Here is a 21,705-nt window from a genome sequence, read left to right as displayed (position 1 = left end):
TGTGGCGAGCGCAGCGAGCCCACAAGGGCTTTCTAGCGCTCGCCCCGCTGCCTGCATTCTGGTGGCCGGGATCCCGGGGTCGGTATTCTGACCTCCGGGATCCCGACCGCTGGGATTCCATTCCCAATCCCTTTGGAAAAGGTGGATACAGGGGAGGAACAGGCCCATAATAATAACTGTGCTAAAGTATGAGATGCTAATACCCAGGGCCGAAACTAGGATTTTCAGCGCCCGGGGCAAGGCAGTAATTTGGCACTATTTGTGTGTGCTTCACTGGGGGTGTGTCATATTTCAGGAGGAAGGTGTGTGTATGTTTCACATGTCTTACGGCGTGTACACTGTACGCCAGTCTCGGCAGTTTATTCAGTCCAGTGCGTCTGGCTCATTGCAGCCGCAGGGTAAGGGAGGTGTTAAGGGGTTAAAGTGACTGTCCTGGCGCCCCCTCTGATCCAGCACCCGGATCACACGCCCCCCTAGCCCCCCCTAGTTACGGCCATGCCCAATACAATGCTGTACTTGGATCCAAACCTTAAAAGCCATTGTAACTGCTTAAATGTATGAAAATGCAATATGATGAATGAGTGAGGGGTCAGGGCTTTTATTTGGTGGATTTACCATTGAGAGTTCCTCCTACATTACTAATTTGTACCATATGATAACAGGAGAGGCAGCTGAGGTAGAGGATGGGACACCGAAGGCCTCCGTTGTGTAATGAAAGTGGGCTATAACCTTGTTGGGAGATTAGGGGGATATTCTAATTATAAACTATCGCAGCCCCTGTTGCTTACAACGAGGCCAATTTTAAAAATGTTGTCAAGGGCTACACTAGTTCCCAATCTGCCCCCATATGATACGTAGTGCTGAGTACATGCCTGGGCACAACATGGCGCATGCAGCCAATGACCAGAATGTCACAGCAATTTGGAATCACAGTGGCAGTTGGCCAACTGTCACTGCAGCAGCCATTGCACTGAGGAGTAAGGAGTGTGTGACTGTGCTCCAGAGATGTTTCCCCCAATTAAGCCGAATGTTCACAGGATGTTGAGTGCTGCCAGGGGGAAATATAAATTTCCCTGGGAACTTCCAGGAGAGGCAGCTGATGTCTTTCCAGGCACTCGGACCTATGTCCAGGTGAGTGGTGATGGTTTCATGTTTATCCCATGTTGGTTTTGTGTATTCATCGCAGAAATATGTCTGTGGCCTGTGCATGTTTTTGTTTTAAAGGATAGTTTGTACTTTCTCTAATATAAGTGTATTATATTATTACGAACCATCTCCTGCTGTCCTATTGAGCTTTTCCTCACGTCATCCACTCTGTTACACAGTATGTATAATAATGTATGTTCTTAGTTACTTATGCTGGATCCTGTATGTATCTGCTTGCAGCTGCCCGCAATTCCTGAGGTTCCCCGTAAACATTATGGAAGATGTCCAGACGATGAAGGCCGGAATTCGGCCTGTTATAACATCCAACTGCCTAAATTGTCTGGTAAATACAATTTTATTCTTCTGTCTGCGGACACCATTCATATAGACTAGTGCTGCCGGGGCTGTGGGTCTCATCTATGTGCTAGCAGCCAAATATTATTTAATAAGACAAATGGAGTTTATGGAGGCTGTCAGAGAACTTGGGTCCGCAGAGATGTGGAAGCCAGCATCAAGGGAGTGGTAGAATCCCGCCCTCCACACCTGCCCCAGGGACATCCCTTTCGGGATCCTTTACAATTCATTTGAATGTGTGTCTATACATAGATATAGATATATATATATAGTGGAACAAAACGAGGCGGCACTCAGAGACTGTCACTCCAAAAGTGTAATTAAGGAAACTGTGCAAAAAAGGTCACATCAACGTTTCGGGGACCTGGTCCCCTTCTTCAGGATAACAACAGTGCAAAACAAACGTGTTTAAATAAGGCAAGAAACACTTACCCCCCTGACCCCATCCAATCACAAGCTGCAGCGCTGCCCGCCGGCCGCCCGTACATGACTTCCGTCTGGCTCTCTGGCGTCCCGGCGGCTACAGAGATGACGTCACCGGAAGCGACCCCGTCGCCATGGAGACCGTTCTCGGCATATACACTGCCTGAGCGTCTCCCTGCGGCCGCAAGTGACGTGTCAGTTGGAACCTCCTGTAGACTCACTGGGTCCGGAGCCCTCTGGCGGAAGCCTGTAGCGTTACCGTGGCAACGCTGTATGCTGTGTGAGAAAAAACAAACAATCGTGGACATATGTAAATGACAGTGATCAAACATTAAGATGACCTCGCTGGGTCAATAAGGCAGTGATTATTACAATAAAGTGCAAGGTGCAAGCTGCAAGACAGTTAAAAACAGTGATAAATACTCATATACAAATACACATATAACAAAATGTGAACATATATAGTTTAAAAATACATGGCAACTACTTGCAGTATTCAGCATAGAATGTAATGACAATCATGCGTTGCCAAGGCTTCCTGGATGGATAAGCAGTATACACATGATGTGATATATTAGGTTTAACAATTTCTAGTACCCATGATGCATGACTAAAAGCAACGCTTGCTCACAGAGACTGCTGTGCCCCTAAGGAATAATCATAAAAAGTTAATGAGCCCCAAATTTTCGTTAAGTCCCCCAGGTTTCAGGGTGTTTAACCTGTGGATCCACCTGGATTCTAATTGTAACAGTTTGCGCCCCCTGTCACCACCTCGTATTGAATCGGGAACGTGATCAATAATACGATGTTTGAATGTGGCCATGGAATGTCGGTGTGCCACGAAGTGCTTAGCCACCGGTTGATCACCGTGGCCCGATGCCAAGGCGTTGCGGATGGCCTGTCTATGCTGGGCCATTCTAATTTTGAACTGGCACTCTGTTTTGCCAATATAATACCGCCCACAGGGGCAGATGATGGCATAAATAACAAACTTTGTGCTACATGTAAGTGGCCATTTGATTTTGTACTGTTTGCCTGAGAAAGGGTGGGCTATGGTGGTGCCTGGTGACATGTGGGAGCATGTTGTGCAACCCGTGCATTTAAAACAGCCATTACGTCTGGTTAAAAAATGTGTGGGGTTCACTTTAAGTTTGGACATATCGGTTTTAACTAAAATGTCCTTGATGCTCCTACCCTTCATGTAGCTGGGCATGATACGCTTATCATGTAACATCAGCAACTCTGGGTCTGATGTCACTATGGGCCATAACTGCCTAAGTTGATGTTGCGTCTCCTGACTGGCTGTATCGTATTCGCACACCCAGGGGATGATTTTTGTCATGTCTTTGGTGCGTTTAGGATTGGCCATGCTATCTTGTTGCGTGGCTTCCGCTTTGAGGCGAGCTGATCGCACCAAAGGCATGGGATACCCTCTCGTCAGAAATCTGTTTTCCATCTCATCTAGTTGACTTGTCTTACTGGACTCACTGTTATTTGCCCTGCACACTCTCAACAACTGAGAGTATGGCAAACCCCTGATGGTAGATCGGGGGTGAAAACTGTCATAACGTAAAATCGTATTGCGGTCAGTGGGTTTTCTGTAAAGGCGCGTGTTGATTTTACCGTCATGAATTTTGATGGAAATGTCGAGGAAACAGATTGCGACGGGACTGTTATTCATAATGAGTTTGGCTGGACTATCAGACTGGTTGTGAGATTTGATCAAAGCACTCAGATCCTGGATCTCACCCCGCCAGAAAATTAATACGTCATCTATATAGCGGTAATATATAAACAATCTGTCTGCAACAGCCTTGTTAGCCAAAAATAATTCGCGCTCAGTCTCCCACATGAAGGCATTAGCGAACGAGGGTGCCGCTGATGACCCCATGGCACACCCCGTTCGCTGCCTGAAGAACCTGCCGTCAAAGATAAAAAAATTATGAGTGAGGGTAAACTGTAACAACTCAATAAAAAAATCAATATCAGGCCCTGTGTACAGGATGTTCCCCGTAATAAGACGTCTCACAGCCTGCAACCCCCTGTAGATGGGGAATGCAGGTATACAAGCTGGTGACGTCTACTGTGGCCAGGGAGACATCCGTGGGAATTTCGTCAATTGTGCAAAGTGTCTGCAATAAAGTGCTGGAGTCCTTCAAATATGTGCAAATGTTCTGGATGCAAGGCTGTAGGAATGTGTCCAGAAAAATGGCTACTGGTTCGCAGAGAGACCCGCGGGCAGAAATTATAGGTCTGCCCGGGGGTCTCTCCGCATCCTTGTGGATTTTCGGAATAGTGTAGAATAGGGGAACCACTGGCTTGTCAGGTAGTAATTTTTCGAAAATGGCCTCCGTAATGAGCCCTTCCGCCTTGGCACGTTCCAATAACTGTGTTAATTCTAATTTGTAATCCGCCGAAGGATCTTTGTCTAAAGTGCAGTAAGTCTCACTGTCTCCGAGCAGTCTGAGACACTCAGAAATATAGTCCGTGGTGTTCTGCACCACCACCGACCCGCCTTTATCGGCGCCACGGATTATGATGTCCTTTCTGTTGCTCAATGCTTTTAAAGCCGTTCTTTCATCCGGCTGTAGATTGTGAAATTGGTGTTTACTGGATTTAGGGTCAGAGTTCTCCAACATCCTATGAAAAGTTTTTAAAGAAGCATTAGTGGAGACTGGGTCAAAACGAGACTTTGGACCCAGTTTCTGGACTCGCGGGGGCAGTGAATTTTTGCTGACCTGTGGAGGCTGCTTCCCAAAGTGCTCTTTAATTTTTAAAGTGCGGTGCAATTTAAATGTGCTGATTTTTTTCTTGAAGTCGTCTCCATAATTTGTCGGGACAAACGTGAGGCCCTTATTGAGTACCCGTATTTCCGATGATGATAAGGGAGTACTAGACAAATTGAAGATTACTGCTTCTTCGCTCTCGGTGGCTTTGCCTTGTTTTTGCCTTTTGTTTTGTCTCCCTCGTCTGGTGAAGCGGTGTTTCTTCCTCGACCCGCAATGATGGCGCGGGTCCTGACCCCTAAAGGGGTGTCGCGTTTGGAATTTGACGAGGCTTGTCCATGAGAGTCATCGGAATCGCTGGCTGACGTGGTGCTTGCGCCAATCCACCGCCTTTCTCTGCGTCCTTGGTAAGATCTAGGTTTACCTTGAAAATTTGAGGAATTGCCCAGCCATGGGTACACGCGATGTTGTGTGTAGTCTGTTTGAACCTTGAGCAGTTTCTCTTTTTTGAACTTTAGTAGATTGACCCTGTAGAGTTCCACCTGTTCTTTCAATTTGGGCAACCATGCACTGGCTTCATCTGATGATAATGACTCTGCGTGCTCCACTTTGAATTGGGCAATCTGGCCTTTGGTCTTCTCGAACTCCTTTGTGGATTCCTCAATGACCAGTAAAATTAGAACTCTGACCCTAAATCCAGTAAACACCAATTTCACAATCTACAGCCGGATGAAAGAACGGCTTTAAAAGCATTGAGCAACAGAAAGGACATCATAATCCGTGGCGCCGATAAAGGCGGGTCGGTGGTGGTGCAGAACACCACGGACTATATTTCTGAGTGTCTCAGACTGCTCGGAGACAGTGAGACTTACTGCACTTTAGACAAAGATCCTTCGGCGGATTACAAATTAGAATTAACACAGTTATTGGAACGTGCCAAGGCGGAAGGGCTCATTACGGAGGCCATTTTCGAAAAATTACTACCTGACAAGCCAGTGGTTCCCCTATTCTACACTATTCCGAAAATCCACAAGGATGCGGAGAGACCCCCGGGCAGACCTATAATTTCTGCCCGCGGGTCTCTCTGCGAACCAGTAGCCATTTTTCTGGACACATTCCTACAGCCTTGCATCCAGAACATTTGCACATATTTGAAGGACTCCAGCACTTTATTGCAGACACTTTGCACAATTGACGAAATTCCCACGGATGTCTCCCTGGCCACAGTAGACGTCACCAGCTTGTATACCTGCATTCCCCATCTACAGGGGTTGCAGGCTGTGAGACGTCTTATTACGGGGAACATCCTGTACACAGGGCCTGATATTGATTTTTTTATTGAGTTGTTACAGTTTACCCTCACTCATAATTTTTTTATCTTTGACGGCAGGTTCTTCAGGCAGCGAACGGGGTGTGCCATGGGGTCATCAGCGGCACCCTCGTTCGCTAATGCCTTCATGTGGGAGACTGAGCGCGAATTATTTTTGGCTAACAAGGCTGTTGCAGACAGATTGTTTATATATTACCGCTATATAGATGACGTATTAATTTTCTGGCGGGGTGAGATCCAGGATCTGAGTGCTTTGATCAAATCTCACAACCAGTCTGATAGTCCAGCCAAACTCATTATGAATAACAGTCCCGTCGCAATCTGTTTCCTCGACATTTCCATCAAAATTCATGACGGTAAAATCAACACGCGCCTTTACAGAAAACCCACTGACCGCAATACGATTTTGCGTTATGACAGTTTTCACCCCCGATCTACCATCAGGGGTTTGCCATACTCTCAGTTGTTGAGAGTGTGCAGGGCAAATAACAGTGAGTCCAGTAAGACAAGTCAACTAGATGAGATGGAAAACAGATTTCTGACGAGAGGGTATCCCATGCCTTTGGTGCGATCAGCTCGCCTCAAAGCGGAAGCCACGCAACAAGATAGCATGGCCAATCCTAAACGCACCAAAGACATGACAAAAATCATCCCCTGGGTGTGCGAATACGATACAGCCAGTCAGGAGACGCAACATCAACTTAGGCAGTTATGGCCCATAGTGACATCAGACCCAGAGTTGCTGATGTTACATGATAAGCGTATCATGCCCAGCTACATGAAGGGTAGGAGCATCAAGGACATTTTAGTTAAAACCGATATGTCCAAACTTAAAGTGAACCCCACACATTTTTTAACCAGACGTAATGGCTGTTTTATAATAATAATAATAATTTTATTTATATAGCGCTCTTTCTCCAATAGGACTCAAGGCGCTTAACAGATACACAGCATAATATAGTACAGAAAAATAATGAAGTACATTTTTCATAAAATACAGAAGCATGAAGATACTAAAAGAGACACTATGGAAATGCTTGAGTAAACAGGAAAGTCTTGAGTCTACTTTTGAAGGATTCTATAGTTGGGGCCTCTCGCACTGTGCTGGGAAGTGAGTTCCATAGAGTCGGAGCCGCATGACTAAAAGCTCGACCCCCAGATGAATTACGGTAGATTCTAGGTACTGCTAAAAGTCCTTCATCTACAGATCGCAGTAATCGAGTGGGGCAGTATGGGATCAGAAGCTGTTTCAGGTACCTTGGGCCTTGGTCATGTAATGCTTTGAAACTCAGTAAGCCAATCTTGAAGAGGATTCGCCATCTTACAGGCAGCCAGTGAAGGGAGTAGAGGATGGGTGTTATGTGGCTGGAACGGGGCTGGTTGGTTAACAGCCTGGCAGCTGTGTTTTGCACCAGCTGTAAGCGTTGCAATTCTTTTGCTGGTAGACCAAGGTAGAGGGCATTACAGTAGTCTAATCGAGATGATACAAATGCATGTATGACTTTTGGCATATCATCTGAGGGAATTAAGTGCTTGATTCTGGCTATGTTCCTCAGGTGAAAGAATGAGGATTTGATTGTGGCTGATATCTGATGTTTAAGTGTCAAGCCATCATCCAGGACAACGCCAAGATTCCGCACATGATCACTGGTCTGTAATTCTGAATCCCCGAGTGTAAGTCCAGTTGGTTGGCTATGCTGCAGTCTTGTCCTTTGATGTTGCGGTCGTATTATAAGGACCTCTGTTTTATCCGGGTTCAGTCGCAGCCAACTGGCGCTCATCCACTCCTGTAGTTCAGCTAGACAGCCATTCAGGGTTGCTACTGGGTTATCAGTGCCCGGAGCAAAGGACAAGTACAGTTGTGTATCATCTGCATAGCAGTGGTAGACCAGGCCATGGCGCCTGATTATTTCGCCCAATGGGAGCATGTATACTGCAAAAAGCATGGGGGATAGTATAGAACCTTGTGGGACACCACATGGCAATGGCACTGGTGGTGATGAGTATAATCCAGATGATACTCTCTGTGACCTGCCTGTGAGAAATGATTTGAACCAGTTTAGGACTGTGCCATCCAGACCACAGAAGTGTATCAGTCGCTCAATCAGAAGCCCGTGGTCCACGGTATCAAATGCTGCCGAGAGATCCAGAAGGATTAATATTGAACAGTCACCTCTGTCTTTTGCCATCAGAAGATCATTTAACACACACACCAGGGCTGTTTCAGTGCTATGTCTTCTCCTGAATCCTGATTGAAATGGATCATAAATATCATGGGTTGTCAGGCGAGTTTCCAGTTGATTTGCAACCACTTTCTCAATAACCTTTCCTAGGAAAGGAAGGTTTGATACCGGTCTGTAGTTGGACATGCAGTCGGGATCTAAATTAGGTTTTTTAAGAAGTGGTCTAACAATTGCTTCCTTTAGGGGTCCAGGAAAAATGCCTGTCTGCAAAGAGCATTGAACAATTTTTGCAAAGACAGGACCGATTATATCCGTACAACCTATTAGAAGCTTGGTTGAGGCTGGGTCCAGGCCACAGGTGGTGGGACGCAAAATCCGAGCAATTTCAGCAGTGTCATTTACATCCACTGGGTCAAAGCTGGTCCATGAAGGCAGGTAGCTTATATTGGCAGGCTTTGTAGTTTGGCTCTCCTTTGATGGCACTGTGGATATTCCAGCCCGGATGGTGGATATTTTATCTGCAAAGAAGTTTGCAAACTCGTTGCATCTTGCTTGGGAAAGGGTCTCATCAGTCTGCAGGCATGCTGGCTTGCAAAGCATCTCCACTGTGCGGAAAAGTTGAGCTGGCCTATTGTTTGCTGCTGTGATCTCATTTGACAGGAACTGTGATTTCTTGCGAGTGATTGTCGATTGATATTCTTCGTTATGCTTTATTAGTTTTATTTTGTCATCCACTAGGTTAGTCTTCCTCCATCGTCTTTCCAGTCTACGCCCCCTTTTCTTGAGCTCACTAACACTGTTGTCGTACCATGGAGCTTGACGATGTGGTTTACGAGGTCTTATACGCACAGGGGCGATAATATCAATTGCAGCCTTAACATCCCTATTATAATAACGGACTAGGGAACAGGGATCTTCACAGGCACCCAGTATAGCAGAGAGATCCATATTTGCTGCAAGAGCCTGGGGAGTCATACCCCTCCTTGGACGGTACCTGGTCAACTCCACGGGCAGAGATCTTATTTGAGGGGTTGCAACTGAGAACCAGAGGGAGTAGTGGTCTGACCAGATGACTGGGTTTATTTTTAGGTCAGTGACTTCTAATCCAATCTGAAAGACAAGATCAAGAGTGTGACCACTTTTATGTGTGGCAGAGGGAATTATCTGTGTGAAGCCCAGACCATTCATTGTGCACAGGAGGTCTTGGCCAAGGCGTGAGAGCTCATCATCCACCCATGCATTGAAATCCCCGAGGATGAGCCATCTTTGATGTTCCAGAACCAGGCCAGCAACAGTGTCTGCAATTTCTTGTAGAAATATCTTTCCATCTCCAGGTGGCCGGTAGATGAGAAGTACTCTGAAACCTAATCCTGTCGAACTCTGGGCAGCAATGCACTCAAATGAGCGAGTAATTTCAATAGGGTGGACCCTAAGTTTAAGTTCTTTTTTGAAGCAGATAGCCACCCCGCCACCCCTGCGGTCCAGTCTTGGGTTGTGGATGACAGAGTAGTTTGTTGGTACCGCAGCCTCCAATATAGGTGCTGCATTTTCGTCTAGCCAGGTCTCTGTAATACAGGCTAGATCTGCAGATTCAATAAGGTCAGCAATTGTTGCAGTCTTGTTTCTTATAGATCTGGCATTACAAAGGACTGACCTGATTGGGCATACCAGAGGGCCTTCAGTTTTCTTTATGTTAAGTGCAGGAGCTCTGGGTATGGGGGTCACAAAGCGAGAGTTGACAGTTCTGTCCTTCCAAACATAGGGCCGTCTTTTGGGTATTACTTCTATTTGATTGTTCTTTGTGTATGGGGGTGAGCAGGTGGGCAAAGGACGTAGATGGTTACCGGGGGAAATAAGTTTCCTGCCTGCTCGCTTCCCACGAATGCGCCTGTGTTTTCTTTTTAAAATGCCAAGGGATTGGAGAATAGAAGCCTGTGATGGTGTGATAGGAACTGCAGAACGTGGTGGGCGGAGTGAAAGAATGAAGCTGGAGCAATATGTATACATTTGGTCATCAATGACAGATTACTATGAGTTTGAGCTGCATATGATGATGAGAGAGGGAGAGAGAGCAGTGTTTTTTTGTTTTTGTTTTTTTTTTCTTCCTTTTTGTGTTTTGTTTTCCCCCAATCGGTATTTGATCCAAAATTCTAATGGGTTTATGAGCAAAGTTATTGCTATAACCTATTGGGTATATTTGAAGCAAGTGATAAATAAAATAGCTGCTGATTTAATCAATTATCCTAGCATAGGCAGACTTTTGGGAAGGTGTTAGAAGCCAATTCCTACTGTGTAGGTGTGAAAAGTCTCAGTGTGAGAGGCCTTTGAAGTAGGTTTCTTGTGTGTGGGGGGAAGTGATAACATGTCCTGGGAAATGGATCCTGAGTTGAAACAGTGAGCCTTCAGCAATTCAGAGCCTGAATATACTGATATTAGTAGATTAATGCAATAAAGTTTTAAATGCACGGGTTGCACAACATGCTCCCACATGTCACCAGGCACCACCATAGCCCACCCTTTCTCAGGCAAACAGTACAAAATCAAATGGCCACTTACATGTAGCACAAAGTTTGTTATTTATGCCATCATCTGCCCCTGTGGGCGGTATTATATTGGCAAAACAGAGTGCCAGTTCAAAATTAGAATGGCCCAGCATAGACAGGCCATCCGCAACGCCTTGGCATCGGGCCACGGTGATCAACCGGTGGCTAAGCACTTCGTGGCACACCGACATTCCATGGCCACATTCAAACATCGTATTATTGATCACGTTCCCGATTCAATACGAGGTGGTGACAGGGGGCGCAAACTGTTACAATTAGAATCCAGGTGGATCCACAGGTTAAACACCCTGAAACCTGGGGGACTTAACGAAAATTTGGGGCTCATTAACTTTTTATGATTATTCCTTAGGGGCACAGCAGTCTCTGTGAGCAAGCGTTGCTTTTAGTCATGCATCATGGGTACTAGAAATTGTTAAACCTAATATATCACATCATGTGTATACTGCTTATCCATCCAGGAAGCCTTGGCAACGCATGATTGTCATTACATTCTATGCTGAATACTGCAAGTAGTTGCCATGTATTTTTAAACTATATATGTTCACATTTTGTTATATGTGTATTTGTATATGAGTATTTATCACTGTTTTTAACTGTCTTGCAGCTTGCACCTTGCACTTTATTGTAATAATCACTGCCTTATTGACCCAGCGAGGTCATCTTAATGTTTGATCACTGTCATTTACATATGTCCACGATTGTTTGTTTTTTCTCACACAGCATACAGCGTTGCCACGGTAACGCTACAGGCTTCCGCCAGAGGGCTCCGGACCCAGTGAGTCTACAGGAGGTTCCAACTGACACGTCACTTGCGGCCGCAGGGAGACGCTCAGGCAGTGTATATGCCGAGAACGGTCTCCATGGCGACGGGGTCGCTTCCGGTGACGTCATCTCTGTAGCCGCCGGGACGCCAGAGAGCCAGACGGAAGTCATGTACGGGCGGCCGGCGGGCAGCGCTGCAGCTTGTGATTGGATGGGGTCAGGGGGGTAAGTGTTTCTTGCCTTATTTAAACACGTTTGTTTTGCACTGTTGTTATCCTGAAGAAGGGGACCAGGTCCCCGAAACGTTGATGTGACCTTTTTTGCACAGTTTCCTTAATTACACTTTTGGAGTGACAGTCTCTGAGTGCCGCCTCGTTTTGTTCCACTACATACTACCGGATTCCGGCTGGGGAGGGCACCTGAGCAATACGAGTCCAGTACAAGGACTCTGTGGAGTGCCGGAGCAGCCACACTTTGATATATATATATATCTATCTATGTGTGTGTATGTTCTATGTAAAATACATCTGTGTATGTCGGCGAATAAGAGAGGTCCTCAATTTACTGTACATTTTACATCTGCAGAGATATATAATCCAGTAGGAATAAGACCATCAGGACAGATGGAGATGGAGTGTATCAAACCTGCGCCTCCAAAGACTAAGGCGGCCAAACACCGTAAGTTTTTGTAACATTTCAGCCTCTGTCGCCTTGTAATCAGAAAACGCTCTATAGTATATTATGCTGAGACTTATTCCAAGGGTGATCCACTCCAGCCATCAACATACATTTCTAATCTAACTGTGATTCTTGCTCTGACCCATACCAGCCAATAAGGTGTTTGTTTAAATTGTCTACACCGAACTAGATGGACTAGCAGAATGTCAATGTCCCTTACTATGACAGAGCTATGCACACCAAATATTATATTCTCCTGGCATCTCCGCCTGCAGAATTCCCAATTGTTCATTGTTTTTTGAACACTGCAATGTTTCAGTGTCACCACTAGCTCTTAGTGAGGAGAATATATTCGGTAATGATAGGGACAGTGGAAGAATGGTTCCAGATGAGTATATGTGTATTTAGACAATTTAATAGCAGATCATCTTAATGATTATTTTTGCTCAGTATTTACTACTGAAAGAGAGGGGAAGGGGCCACAGTTAAGTTGCAAGGATATTCAGGAAAATGAAACAAGTACATTTACAGAGGAGAAGGTCCTAACAGAACTCTCAAAGCTGAAAGTGGACAAATCTATGGGGCCAGATGGGATACATCCAAGGATACTAAAAGAACTTAAAGAGGTGCTGGTAGCACCATTGACAGAATTATTCAACCAGTCATTAGCTACAGGAGTAATTCCAGGGGACTGGAAAAGAGCAAACGTAGTCCCACTGCACAAAAGTGGAAGCAAGGAAGAGGCAAACAACTACAGACCAGTGAGTCTTACATCAGTAGTAGGGAAATTGATGGAAACACTCTTAAAAGAAAGATTTGTAGATTATCTCAAATCCGGAAATTTACTGGATCCCAAACAGCATGGATTCACTGGGGGGAGATCATGTCAAACAAATCTTATTGACTTTTTTGATTGTGTGACTAAAGTGATGGATAAAGGTGGAGCCATGGATATAGCTTATCTAGACTTTAGTAAGGCTTTTGACACAGTTCCACATCGCAGACTGCTAAATAAACTTGAAAGTTTGGGATTGGATATTAGGATTATTGAATGGATAAGATCTTGGTTGAAGGATAGAAAACAGAGAGTTGTGGTAAATGGAGTGCATTCACAGGAGGGAAATGTTACCAGTGGAGTACCCCAGGGATCTGTACTTGGACCAGTGCTTTTTAATATCTTTATTGGTGACATTGCAAATGGCATTAAAGGGAAAGTATGCCTTTTTGCAGATGACACAAAGGTATGCAACAGGGTAGACACACCAGGTGGGGTAAAACAAATGATTGAGGATCTAGGTAGACTAGAGGAATGGTCAAGAGTCTGGCAATTACAGTTTAATGCCAAAAAATGCAAAATCATGCACTTGGGTCTCAAAAATCCTAAAGCTAAATACAGTATTAATGGCACTATACTGGAAACTACTGAGGAAGAAAGGGATCTAGGAGTCACTATTTCAGATGACTTAAAGGCAGGTAAGCAATGTAACAAGGCAATGAGGAAGGCTAGTCAGATGCTTGGCTGCATTGGGAGAGGAATCAGCAGCAGAAAGAAAGAAGTAATAATGCCACTGTATAGGTCATTGGTACGGCCTCATCTAGAATACTGTATTCAGTTCTGGAGGCCATATCTTCAAAAGGATATTAATACATTAGAAACTGTACAAAGGAGGGCAACTAAAATGGTGCATGGCCTACATCACAAAACATACCCAGAAAGACTAAGAAATCTCAATATGTATAGTTTGGAGCAGAGAAGGGAAAGGGGGGACATGATAGAAACTTTCAAATATATCAAGGGTTTTAACAAAGTCCAGGAGGGAAACATTCTCCAAATGAAGAGAAGCAATAGGACACGAGGACATGCACTGAGACTGGAGGGGGGGAGGTTCAGGGGAAATTTGCGGGAAAATTATTTCACAGAAAGGGTAGTGGACAAGTGGAATAGCCTCCCATCAGAGGTGGTAGAGGCTAAGACAGTAGAGCAATTTAAACATGCATGGGATAGACATAAGGATATCCTTACAAAGAAATAAGGATCAAATAAGGTTAGAGATAAAAATAATATAAAAAAAAAAAGGGGCAGACTAGATGGGCCAAGTGGTTCTTATCTGCCGACAAATTCTATGTTTCTATGTAACCCCCACCCTAGAACATCATGAAGTCACAAAGAAGAGGCTGGGTCAGGAACATCTCGCTGGGTGCTGGGCGCGCGTCCTAAGTATGCCTTGACCAGTTCCATTGTAGCATACCATTCTAGGCAACCCATAAGCTTGGAAAAGGGTGCCACTGGGGCAGAAATGGTGCCCTATCGCCCCTACAGTCCCTGGGTGGTGCAACTGGTTGCACTCCTCTCCCTATGACCCTGCTGCCGCCAGACAGCCTAGTAGATGCAGACATTATGCCACATCCCCTGTGATGTAGGTGGCCTTGGGGCCATGATGATATACCCTCCACACTTGCTCCTTGGATGTCCCTATTGTGAGCCAAGTATAGCAACTTTACCTACCTGTACACCTGCAAACATGTCACTGAGTCACAGAGCTTTGTGATCTGACATCTGCAATTCTCTGCATAATGACTGTGGTAGTATTACATAGTCTTCTAATAATCACCTGCACCAGGTGTGTGAGGGAGAGGCCTTGTGTGAGGTCTGACAGCACAGCCCATCTTTCCTACAGCTAAGTGTAACTAGTCCATGAGCTGAGGCTGCTATCAGTGATCCTTGTGTAATATACATGTAACTGCTGCTGGTGACCCTGCAGTGTCTGACGTGTATAACACCTGTATGTATTGTCCTCAGCACCACAACGCTCCAGCAAAGTCCGCCGATCCACTAGTCACTGCCCGGAGGCCACTCGCCCATCTGTGCCCAGAGAGCTGCCCAGTTCGGTCCCATCTCTTGGTGATGCACTAAATTTACTGTCTAACAATGACTGGTAAGTGAGGGACAGGGGAGGGTCAGTGCTGTGTGTTGTCACCTTTATCTTATGCTAGCCTCATACTTAGGTTTAACAATGAGTGATATTCTAGTTGTCACTCGTAACTAATCTTACATGGTGCTCCAACCAATCAGCTCCTGTCCTGTGATTGAAAACTGACTGTTAGGAGCTGATTGGCTGGAGCACCATTTTTTCATTGTTAAATCTGCCCCCGGTCTGTGATAATAAATTAGCGCCGGTGCAATATTTCTATACAGACATTTATAGATCTTTATATGATGTATGGAAAAATGTCTAATAGACAATGGTGGTCATTCCGAGTTGTTCGCTCTGTAATTTTCTTCGCATCGCTGCGATTTTCCGCTAATTGCGCATGCACAATGTTCGCACTGCGCCAAGTAAATTTGCTATGCAGTTAGTAATTTTACTCACCGCTTTACGAGGTTTTTTCTTCGTTCTGGTGATCGTAATGTGATTGACAGGAAGTGGGTGTTTCTGGGCGGAAACTGGCCGTTTTATGGGTGTGTGTGAAAAAACGCTGCCGTTTCTGGGAAAAACGCGGGAGTGTCTGAAGAAACGGGGGAGTGTCTGGGCGAACGCTGGGAGTGTTTGTGACGTCAAACCAGAAACGAAACTGACTGAACTGATCGCAGTTGCCGAGTAAGTGTGGAGCTACTCAGAAACTGCTAAGAAGTGTCTATTCGCAATTCTGCTAATCTTTCGTTCGCAATTTTACTATGCTAAGATTCACTCCCAGTAGGCGGCGGCTTAGCGTGTGCAAAGCTGCTAAAAGCAGCTTGCGAGCGAACAACTCGGAATGAGGGCCAATGTGTGCTGCAATACCAACCTACAGTAAGTCATTGCGTGCTGTGCACTGGCCTCATCTAGACATTAGTCAACTATAAATAAAAATAAGCAGAGTTACTATGAAATAATTTACATGAATCCGTTGCAATGAACAATAAATCCATCCATAGTCATCTAGAACAGGGATTCTCATCTCTGGTCCCCAGCAGGGAATATTCGGAGAATAAATTTCGATGGGAGTAACTGCTGATATATAGATAAGTCTACAGTATATGTGTGTATATAGAGATAGAGTGATGATGTGCTGACCAAGCCTTCTCAGGATCCACTGTTTTAATGTTTTCAGGGAGAAAAAGATTGAGGGCATCAACATGGTGCGGTCCCTGTCCGCGTCCCATCCCTCAGTCATCCTGGAGAGTCTTCATGCCCTCATCGTTGTGCTGACCATAGAGGTAAAGATATTTTCCATCTGTTTAGAGGGCTGACAACTGTGTGGTGTCCTTACTGCTTGTGAGGAGTAACTGTAACACAAGTACATTACGTAGTGTTGGGTCTCATTGTCCGTCTCTCCTAGATCTTCTCCCTGAATAAGATTTAGTTTATAGAGATACATCATAGGGCAAAAAAGGCAAAACAATGCAGTATATCGTGATAAATCCTGATACCGAGAGTTGCCATAAACTTGCATATTGTACGGTTTAAAGGTGACAGAAAGGAACCAACTTTTCTCTTTTAAATCCCCATCTTACAGTGTGGGAGGGAGGTTACGTCCAGCAGGTCCTGTTTCTGAGGGGGTGTGGCCATACCTCAATCTGAATAATATGTATTTAGCCTAATGTGCTGACAAATGGTAACCCTCCCCCACCTGGCTCAGCTGGGCCCCCATCTATTACCCTCAGACTAGCCAAGCACATGTCATCTCTACCTGTCCCACCACACGTAAGATGCCTGGTTATACATTGGGTAGGTATGATTGCATTCTCCATATGGGTAGATGAGTTGCAAGCATAGTGCAACATTGATTTTCACAGTTGAAGGAATTAGTGCATTGCCTTTTAATGTGATTCTGTATTGCTCAATATCAGTAGCAACATAGAGGGCTGGTCTCTTCCATGTTGTTGGACCTGACATAGGAAATCAGCTGCATAAGGGACAATTCATGTTCCAGATCACTCCCCTCACAATACCAGGCTGCCAGAAGAATTATTTGTTTTGTGTGAGCACTTGTGTTAATCTCCGCATTGGTCTCTTGTTTCCCAACCACCTATGTTTGTGTTACAGTACATGTGGAAGAGGGATGTTGGAACATTTATATGTACGGAGCACAGTTACTAATAGTCACATGTACGGAGCACAGTTACTAATAGTCACATGTACGGAGCACAGTTACTAATAGTCACATGTACGGAGCACAGTTACTAATAGTCACATGTACGGAGCACAGTTACTAATAGTCACATGTACGGAGCACAGTTACTAATAGTCACATGTACGGAGCACAGTTACTAATAGTCACATGTACGGAGCACAGTTACTAATAGTCACATGTACGGAGCACAGTTACTAATAGTCACATGTACGGAGCACAGTTACTAATAGTCACATGTACGGAGCACAGTTACTAATAGTCACATGTACGGAGCACAGTTACTAATAGTCACTTAGGGTGTGATACGGGATGCCGGCATTCAGGACGCCGGCGGTCATAATACCGACACCGGCATCCCAACAGCGTATCTCCCGACAGTGCTTTGGAAGGAATGTAACCCTAATCTTTACTGTCCCCATAGCCTAACCCTAATTCTCCCTTCCCGCAGCCTAACCCTAACCTCCCCATCCCGCAATCTAACACACCCCCATGCAGCCTAGCCCTGACCTCCCTCTCCAGCAGCCTAACCCAAACCCTTCCATTATTATTATTAATAATAATAATAATAATAATATCATCCTTTATTTATATGGCACCACAAGGGGTCCGCAGCTCCCATTACACAGTACATAATCAAATGAGCAAACAAGAAAACAACACTTACAGTACAAGACAATATAGGGCAGTTATAGAAAACCAGGGGTCAGGTGCCATCAAAGGGAGTATGGAGTATAAGATCCATCCCACAGCCTAACCCTCCCCACTCTCCTCCCGCTGCCTAACCCGCTGCCTAACCCGCTGCCTAGTCCTGTCATTTATATGTTACAGTGTAATATGAACTCTGCATACGGTCCCTGAGATATAGGTGTCTAACATGGTCCTGTACAGTGATTGCAGCAAATATGGGGAAGTCTTACTTACTGACACATAGCCTTTGAGGCCTTTGATACATTTAGCCAAAACAAGAAGAGATAAGTTCAAGATGGTAAAATGTTGGTTCGAAATGAATTTGCCCTTGTTAACAGCAATTGGCCTAATGTGGCATTTGGAGAGCAGAAGAATGACCTCTTTACTGGGTTTCCTTGTGTGTCTTATATAATATCTCTCTTATCACATATGAAGGATGGATGCTGAAAGCCGGGGTTATTTTCCCCTAACTTTCTGTTTGCACATTCTGTAGTAAAACCTCTATTTATACATTGCAGGTGAAGAACTTGTCCTCCAAAGTCTCCCGAGCAGCTATTGGGTGTTTAGCTGCCATGTTTGTACACCTGGGGAAGAACATGGACAGAGAAGTGGAGCGCTGTGCACTTGTCCTCCTATCCAGGGCGGTAGACTCCAACCTCTTCATACGGGAGGAGGTGGACAAAGCGCTACAAGCTACGGTGGAGAATGTGACACCAATACGAGCTCTCACGTCCCTTATAAATGGAGGACTAAGGTAAGGTCACACGGTGGTGAGATTATCACTATATAATCTACGTCTGGATTATATTATGTACAATTAGCCGTTTGTGTTCTATAGTTAGTACTCGGACACTTGTCGTGCTGGTGCTGATATCCATTCATGTTTCATCTGTAGCCATTTGAACGCTGCCATCAGGAGTTGTGCAGCCAAACACATGTGTCATCTGGTGGAGAGACTGGGACAGAGGCGCGTTCTATGTGGGCAAGGGGCCATCACCGCAAGAGCTATCCCCGCAATAGCACGGTGTGTCCAGGATAGCTCTCAGGACACCAGGTTAGTAGTCTGCTGTGCTCCCACATAGGGAAATAGGTGATGGGGCTCCTCAGAGATTTTATAGTTATAATCAGTGATATCACTACATGAGTGCGCCCACTCCCGGGTGTCACCTGCCAAAGGGTGACACCAAAATGCCAGCTCCTCTTCAGCGACAGGAGCCGGATGCTGCAGTGTGACATTATGTGCTGTCCTCGGCTTCTGTCACAGTGTAGGAGCCGGCACTGCAGACAGACAGCCTCCAAGGGCAGATCAGCATCTCCGGGGCCCCTGAAGGAACAAAAGCAGGGGTCAGGGTGTGAGAACCCGCCCCCTTCCCACAAAGCCACACTCCCTTGTTAGCAACACGCACACACATGGAGTATTTCACCAGCAACGGGTGTCACCAAGACTAGTGATGCCCCTGGTTATAATTATCCGCGCTCCCTACTGTATTAGAGGGCAGTGTGAGCAGGTGGCACAGCCATAGACAGCAGCCCTTGTCCTCCGCTGAATGATTATACAGGAGAATAAGGAGCGCTTGTAGGTGTTGGCCCAGGCCGATGCCTCTATGTGCTTATGTTCAGGTCATATCCCTGGTCTCAATATGGCTGATTGCATAGTTACACACATGTTTCTCTGTTGCAGGTTCTATGGCAGAAAGATGCTTCACTACCTGAGATCTCATCCGGACTTTGAGAAAGCCCTGCACACATATGTCTCAAGCAGGGAACTGCAGTATATAAAAGATATATTAAAACGTCTGTAAATAAATGTTATATAACTTGTGGTTTCATGTACTTTTGTGGTAAGTGTGCATCTTATATAGGCCCTCATTCCGAGTCGTTCGCTCGGTATTTTTCATCGCATCGCAGTGAAATTCCGCTTAGTACGCATGCGCAATATTCGCACTGCGACTGCGCCAAGTAATTTTACAATGGAGATAGTATTTTTACTCACGGCTTTTTCATCGCTCCGGCGATCGTAATGTGATTGACAGGAAATGGGTGTTACTGGGCGGAAACAGGCCGTTTTATGGGCGTGCGGGAAAAAACGCTACCGTTTCCGGAAAAAACGCAGGAGTGGCCGGGGAAACGGGGGAGTGTCTGGGCGAACGCTGGGTGTGTTTGTGACGTCAAAACAGGAACGACAAGCACTGAACTGATCGCAGATGCCGAGTAAGTCTGAAGCTACTCTGAAACTGCTAAGTAGTTTGTAATCGCAATAATGCGAATACATCGGTCGCAATTTTAAGAAGCTAAGATACACTCCCAGTAGGCGTAGGCTTAGCGTGAGCAACTCTGCTAAAATCGCCTTGCGACCGATCAACTCGGAATGAGGGCCATAGTGTGTAGAGTAAGAGATACACAAGACTTCTTATTAACTACTTCTATGTCAAGCACTTGGGTAGGATAAATGTGTAATGTATTCACCCTCTCACCAGCCACAGGTAATTATTCTACTACATCTCTGCACCAGTTACAGTAACTTTACTGCGCTCAAATGTGGTGTTTTTATTTAATGTTAGGCAGGGCTGAAAGTGGTCCTGGTGAGGTGGTGGAACTCATGGAGGAGAACCATGGAGGCACCAGGACCTGAGGAAGGAGTAGGTGGCTGCAGCTCATCAGCAACACTAGTGCTGCCTGTAGCATCAATTGATGCAGATGATGGGTTGGGCTTTTCTGTTGGAATTACTGTGCAGGGCAATGGAGATGGTGGGACTAGTTCCCCCTACCATTACAGGTGGTGGAACTCAGTTCCACCTCGTTCCCCCCCACTTTAACCCCTGATGTTAGGCATACTGTTATACACTGGTTCAGTAAAGAAATGTATTTTTGATTTGTAGTGTGAGGTTAGTGTAGGGTAACTCAGAACGTTCATTGAAGTGTCGACAGTAAGTGCTCACACTGTATATGCTGTAAGTGTAGTGTGGGCTGTGGGGGTGGGATATACACCAGTGGGAGTTTTCCCATTTAGAATACATTACTGGTAAGGGTCTGTGCTTTCTTGCAGTTGCCATTGATTCTGAAGCACATTAATATCACTACATATGACTACATTGGGTATTTACTATAAAGTGCAATGTATTTTATGTACTTTTTATTGTTTTGTGTTGGCCTAAATCCCATTCATAAAGAGGTGAGTTTCCAGGTTTCCCTCCCCCACCAAATCGTATGCAGAAATGAACGCACAGAGATGATTGGGAACCTCTTTTAGTGGCCTATCTGGAAATTAACCCTATGCTAGATACGTGCTATGCCATTTTATTGTCCATCCGACATCCTGGGGACTAAAGTTTGGGCTCCCCCCGGACGGGAGACTCGGCCGTGACCCGCTTCAGGAACGCTCTCCCTGGTGCCTAACCCCGCCGCTGAAGACCCTCCGTGTGTGTCTGGATAGACGCTAGGGCTGCTCTGCGGGCTCCGCGCGGCGGGTCCGTGCCGCGGCCTGCATCTGCTCACAGAGCCGGGGACTGTAGTATCGGCGGCGGCTGCCGCACACCTCCGGTGGCCCGCGATCAGGCCTGATTCTCCCACGGCTGGCCTGGAGGCGCTCCCTCCTGCTCCCTACACCTAGCGCCACCTGTCTCCCACCCTCAGCCGCCCGGAGAGCCGAGATATCAGTAACTGTGACTGTGGGGCATTGGACTCCAGACCCTCCAGTCTCTCATGTGAAGTCGGCGGCCATCTTGGATCCGGAGATT

General features: G+C 45.7%; 1 protein-coding gene across 1 annotated transcript; it reads left to right on the top strand.

The window, feature by feature from the left end:
* Positions 1 to 951: 951 nt before the first annotated feature.
* On the top strand, positions 952 to 19,791 carry LOC135070117 (TOG array regulator of axonemal microtubules protein 1-like). Its single transcript, XM_063964741.1, has 8 exons — positions 952 to 1,131; positions 1,387 to 1,489; positions 12,074 to 12,166; positions 14,967 to 15,102; positions 16,259 to 16,364; positions 18,487 to 18,722; positions 18,864 to 19,022; positions 19,650 to 19,791. Exons 1-8 carry the CDS (start codon positions 1,006 to 1,008, stop codon positions 19,768 to 19,770), a joined length of 1,080 nt encoding a protein of 359 aa, XP_063820811.1. The 5' UTR covers positions 952 to 1,005; the 3' UTR covers positions 19,771 to 19,791.
* The last annotated feature ends 1,914 nt before the right edge of the window (positions 19,792 to 21,705 follow it).

This window comes from Pseudophryne corroboree, chromosome 1, assembly GCF_028390025.1.
Source record: "Pseudophryne corroboree isolate aPseCor3 chromosome 1, aPseCor3.hap2, whole genome shotgun sequence".
Lineage (NCBI taxonomy): Eukaryota > Metazoa > Chordata > Amphibia > Anura > Myobatrachidae > Pseudophryne > Pseudophryne corroboree.
The sequence above is the reverse complement of the archived record's forward strand: the minus strand, read 5'-3'. Positions and strand labels throughout refer to the sequence as shown.

Coding starts and splice junctions, on each gene's coding strand:
- LOC135070117 (XM_063964741.1), top strand. CDS start 1,006: ATGTTTCCCCCAATTAAGCCGAATGTTCACAGGATGTTGAGTGCTGCC. Junction 12,167..14,966: donor GACTAAGGCGGCCAAACACC/GTAAGTTTTTGT, acceptor TATTGTCCTCAG/CACCACAACGCTCCAGCAAA. Junction 19,023..19,649: donor GATAGCTCTCAGGACACCAG/GTTAGTAGTCTG, acceptor TCTCTGTTGCAG/GTTCTATGGCAGAAAGATGC.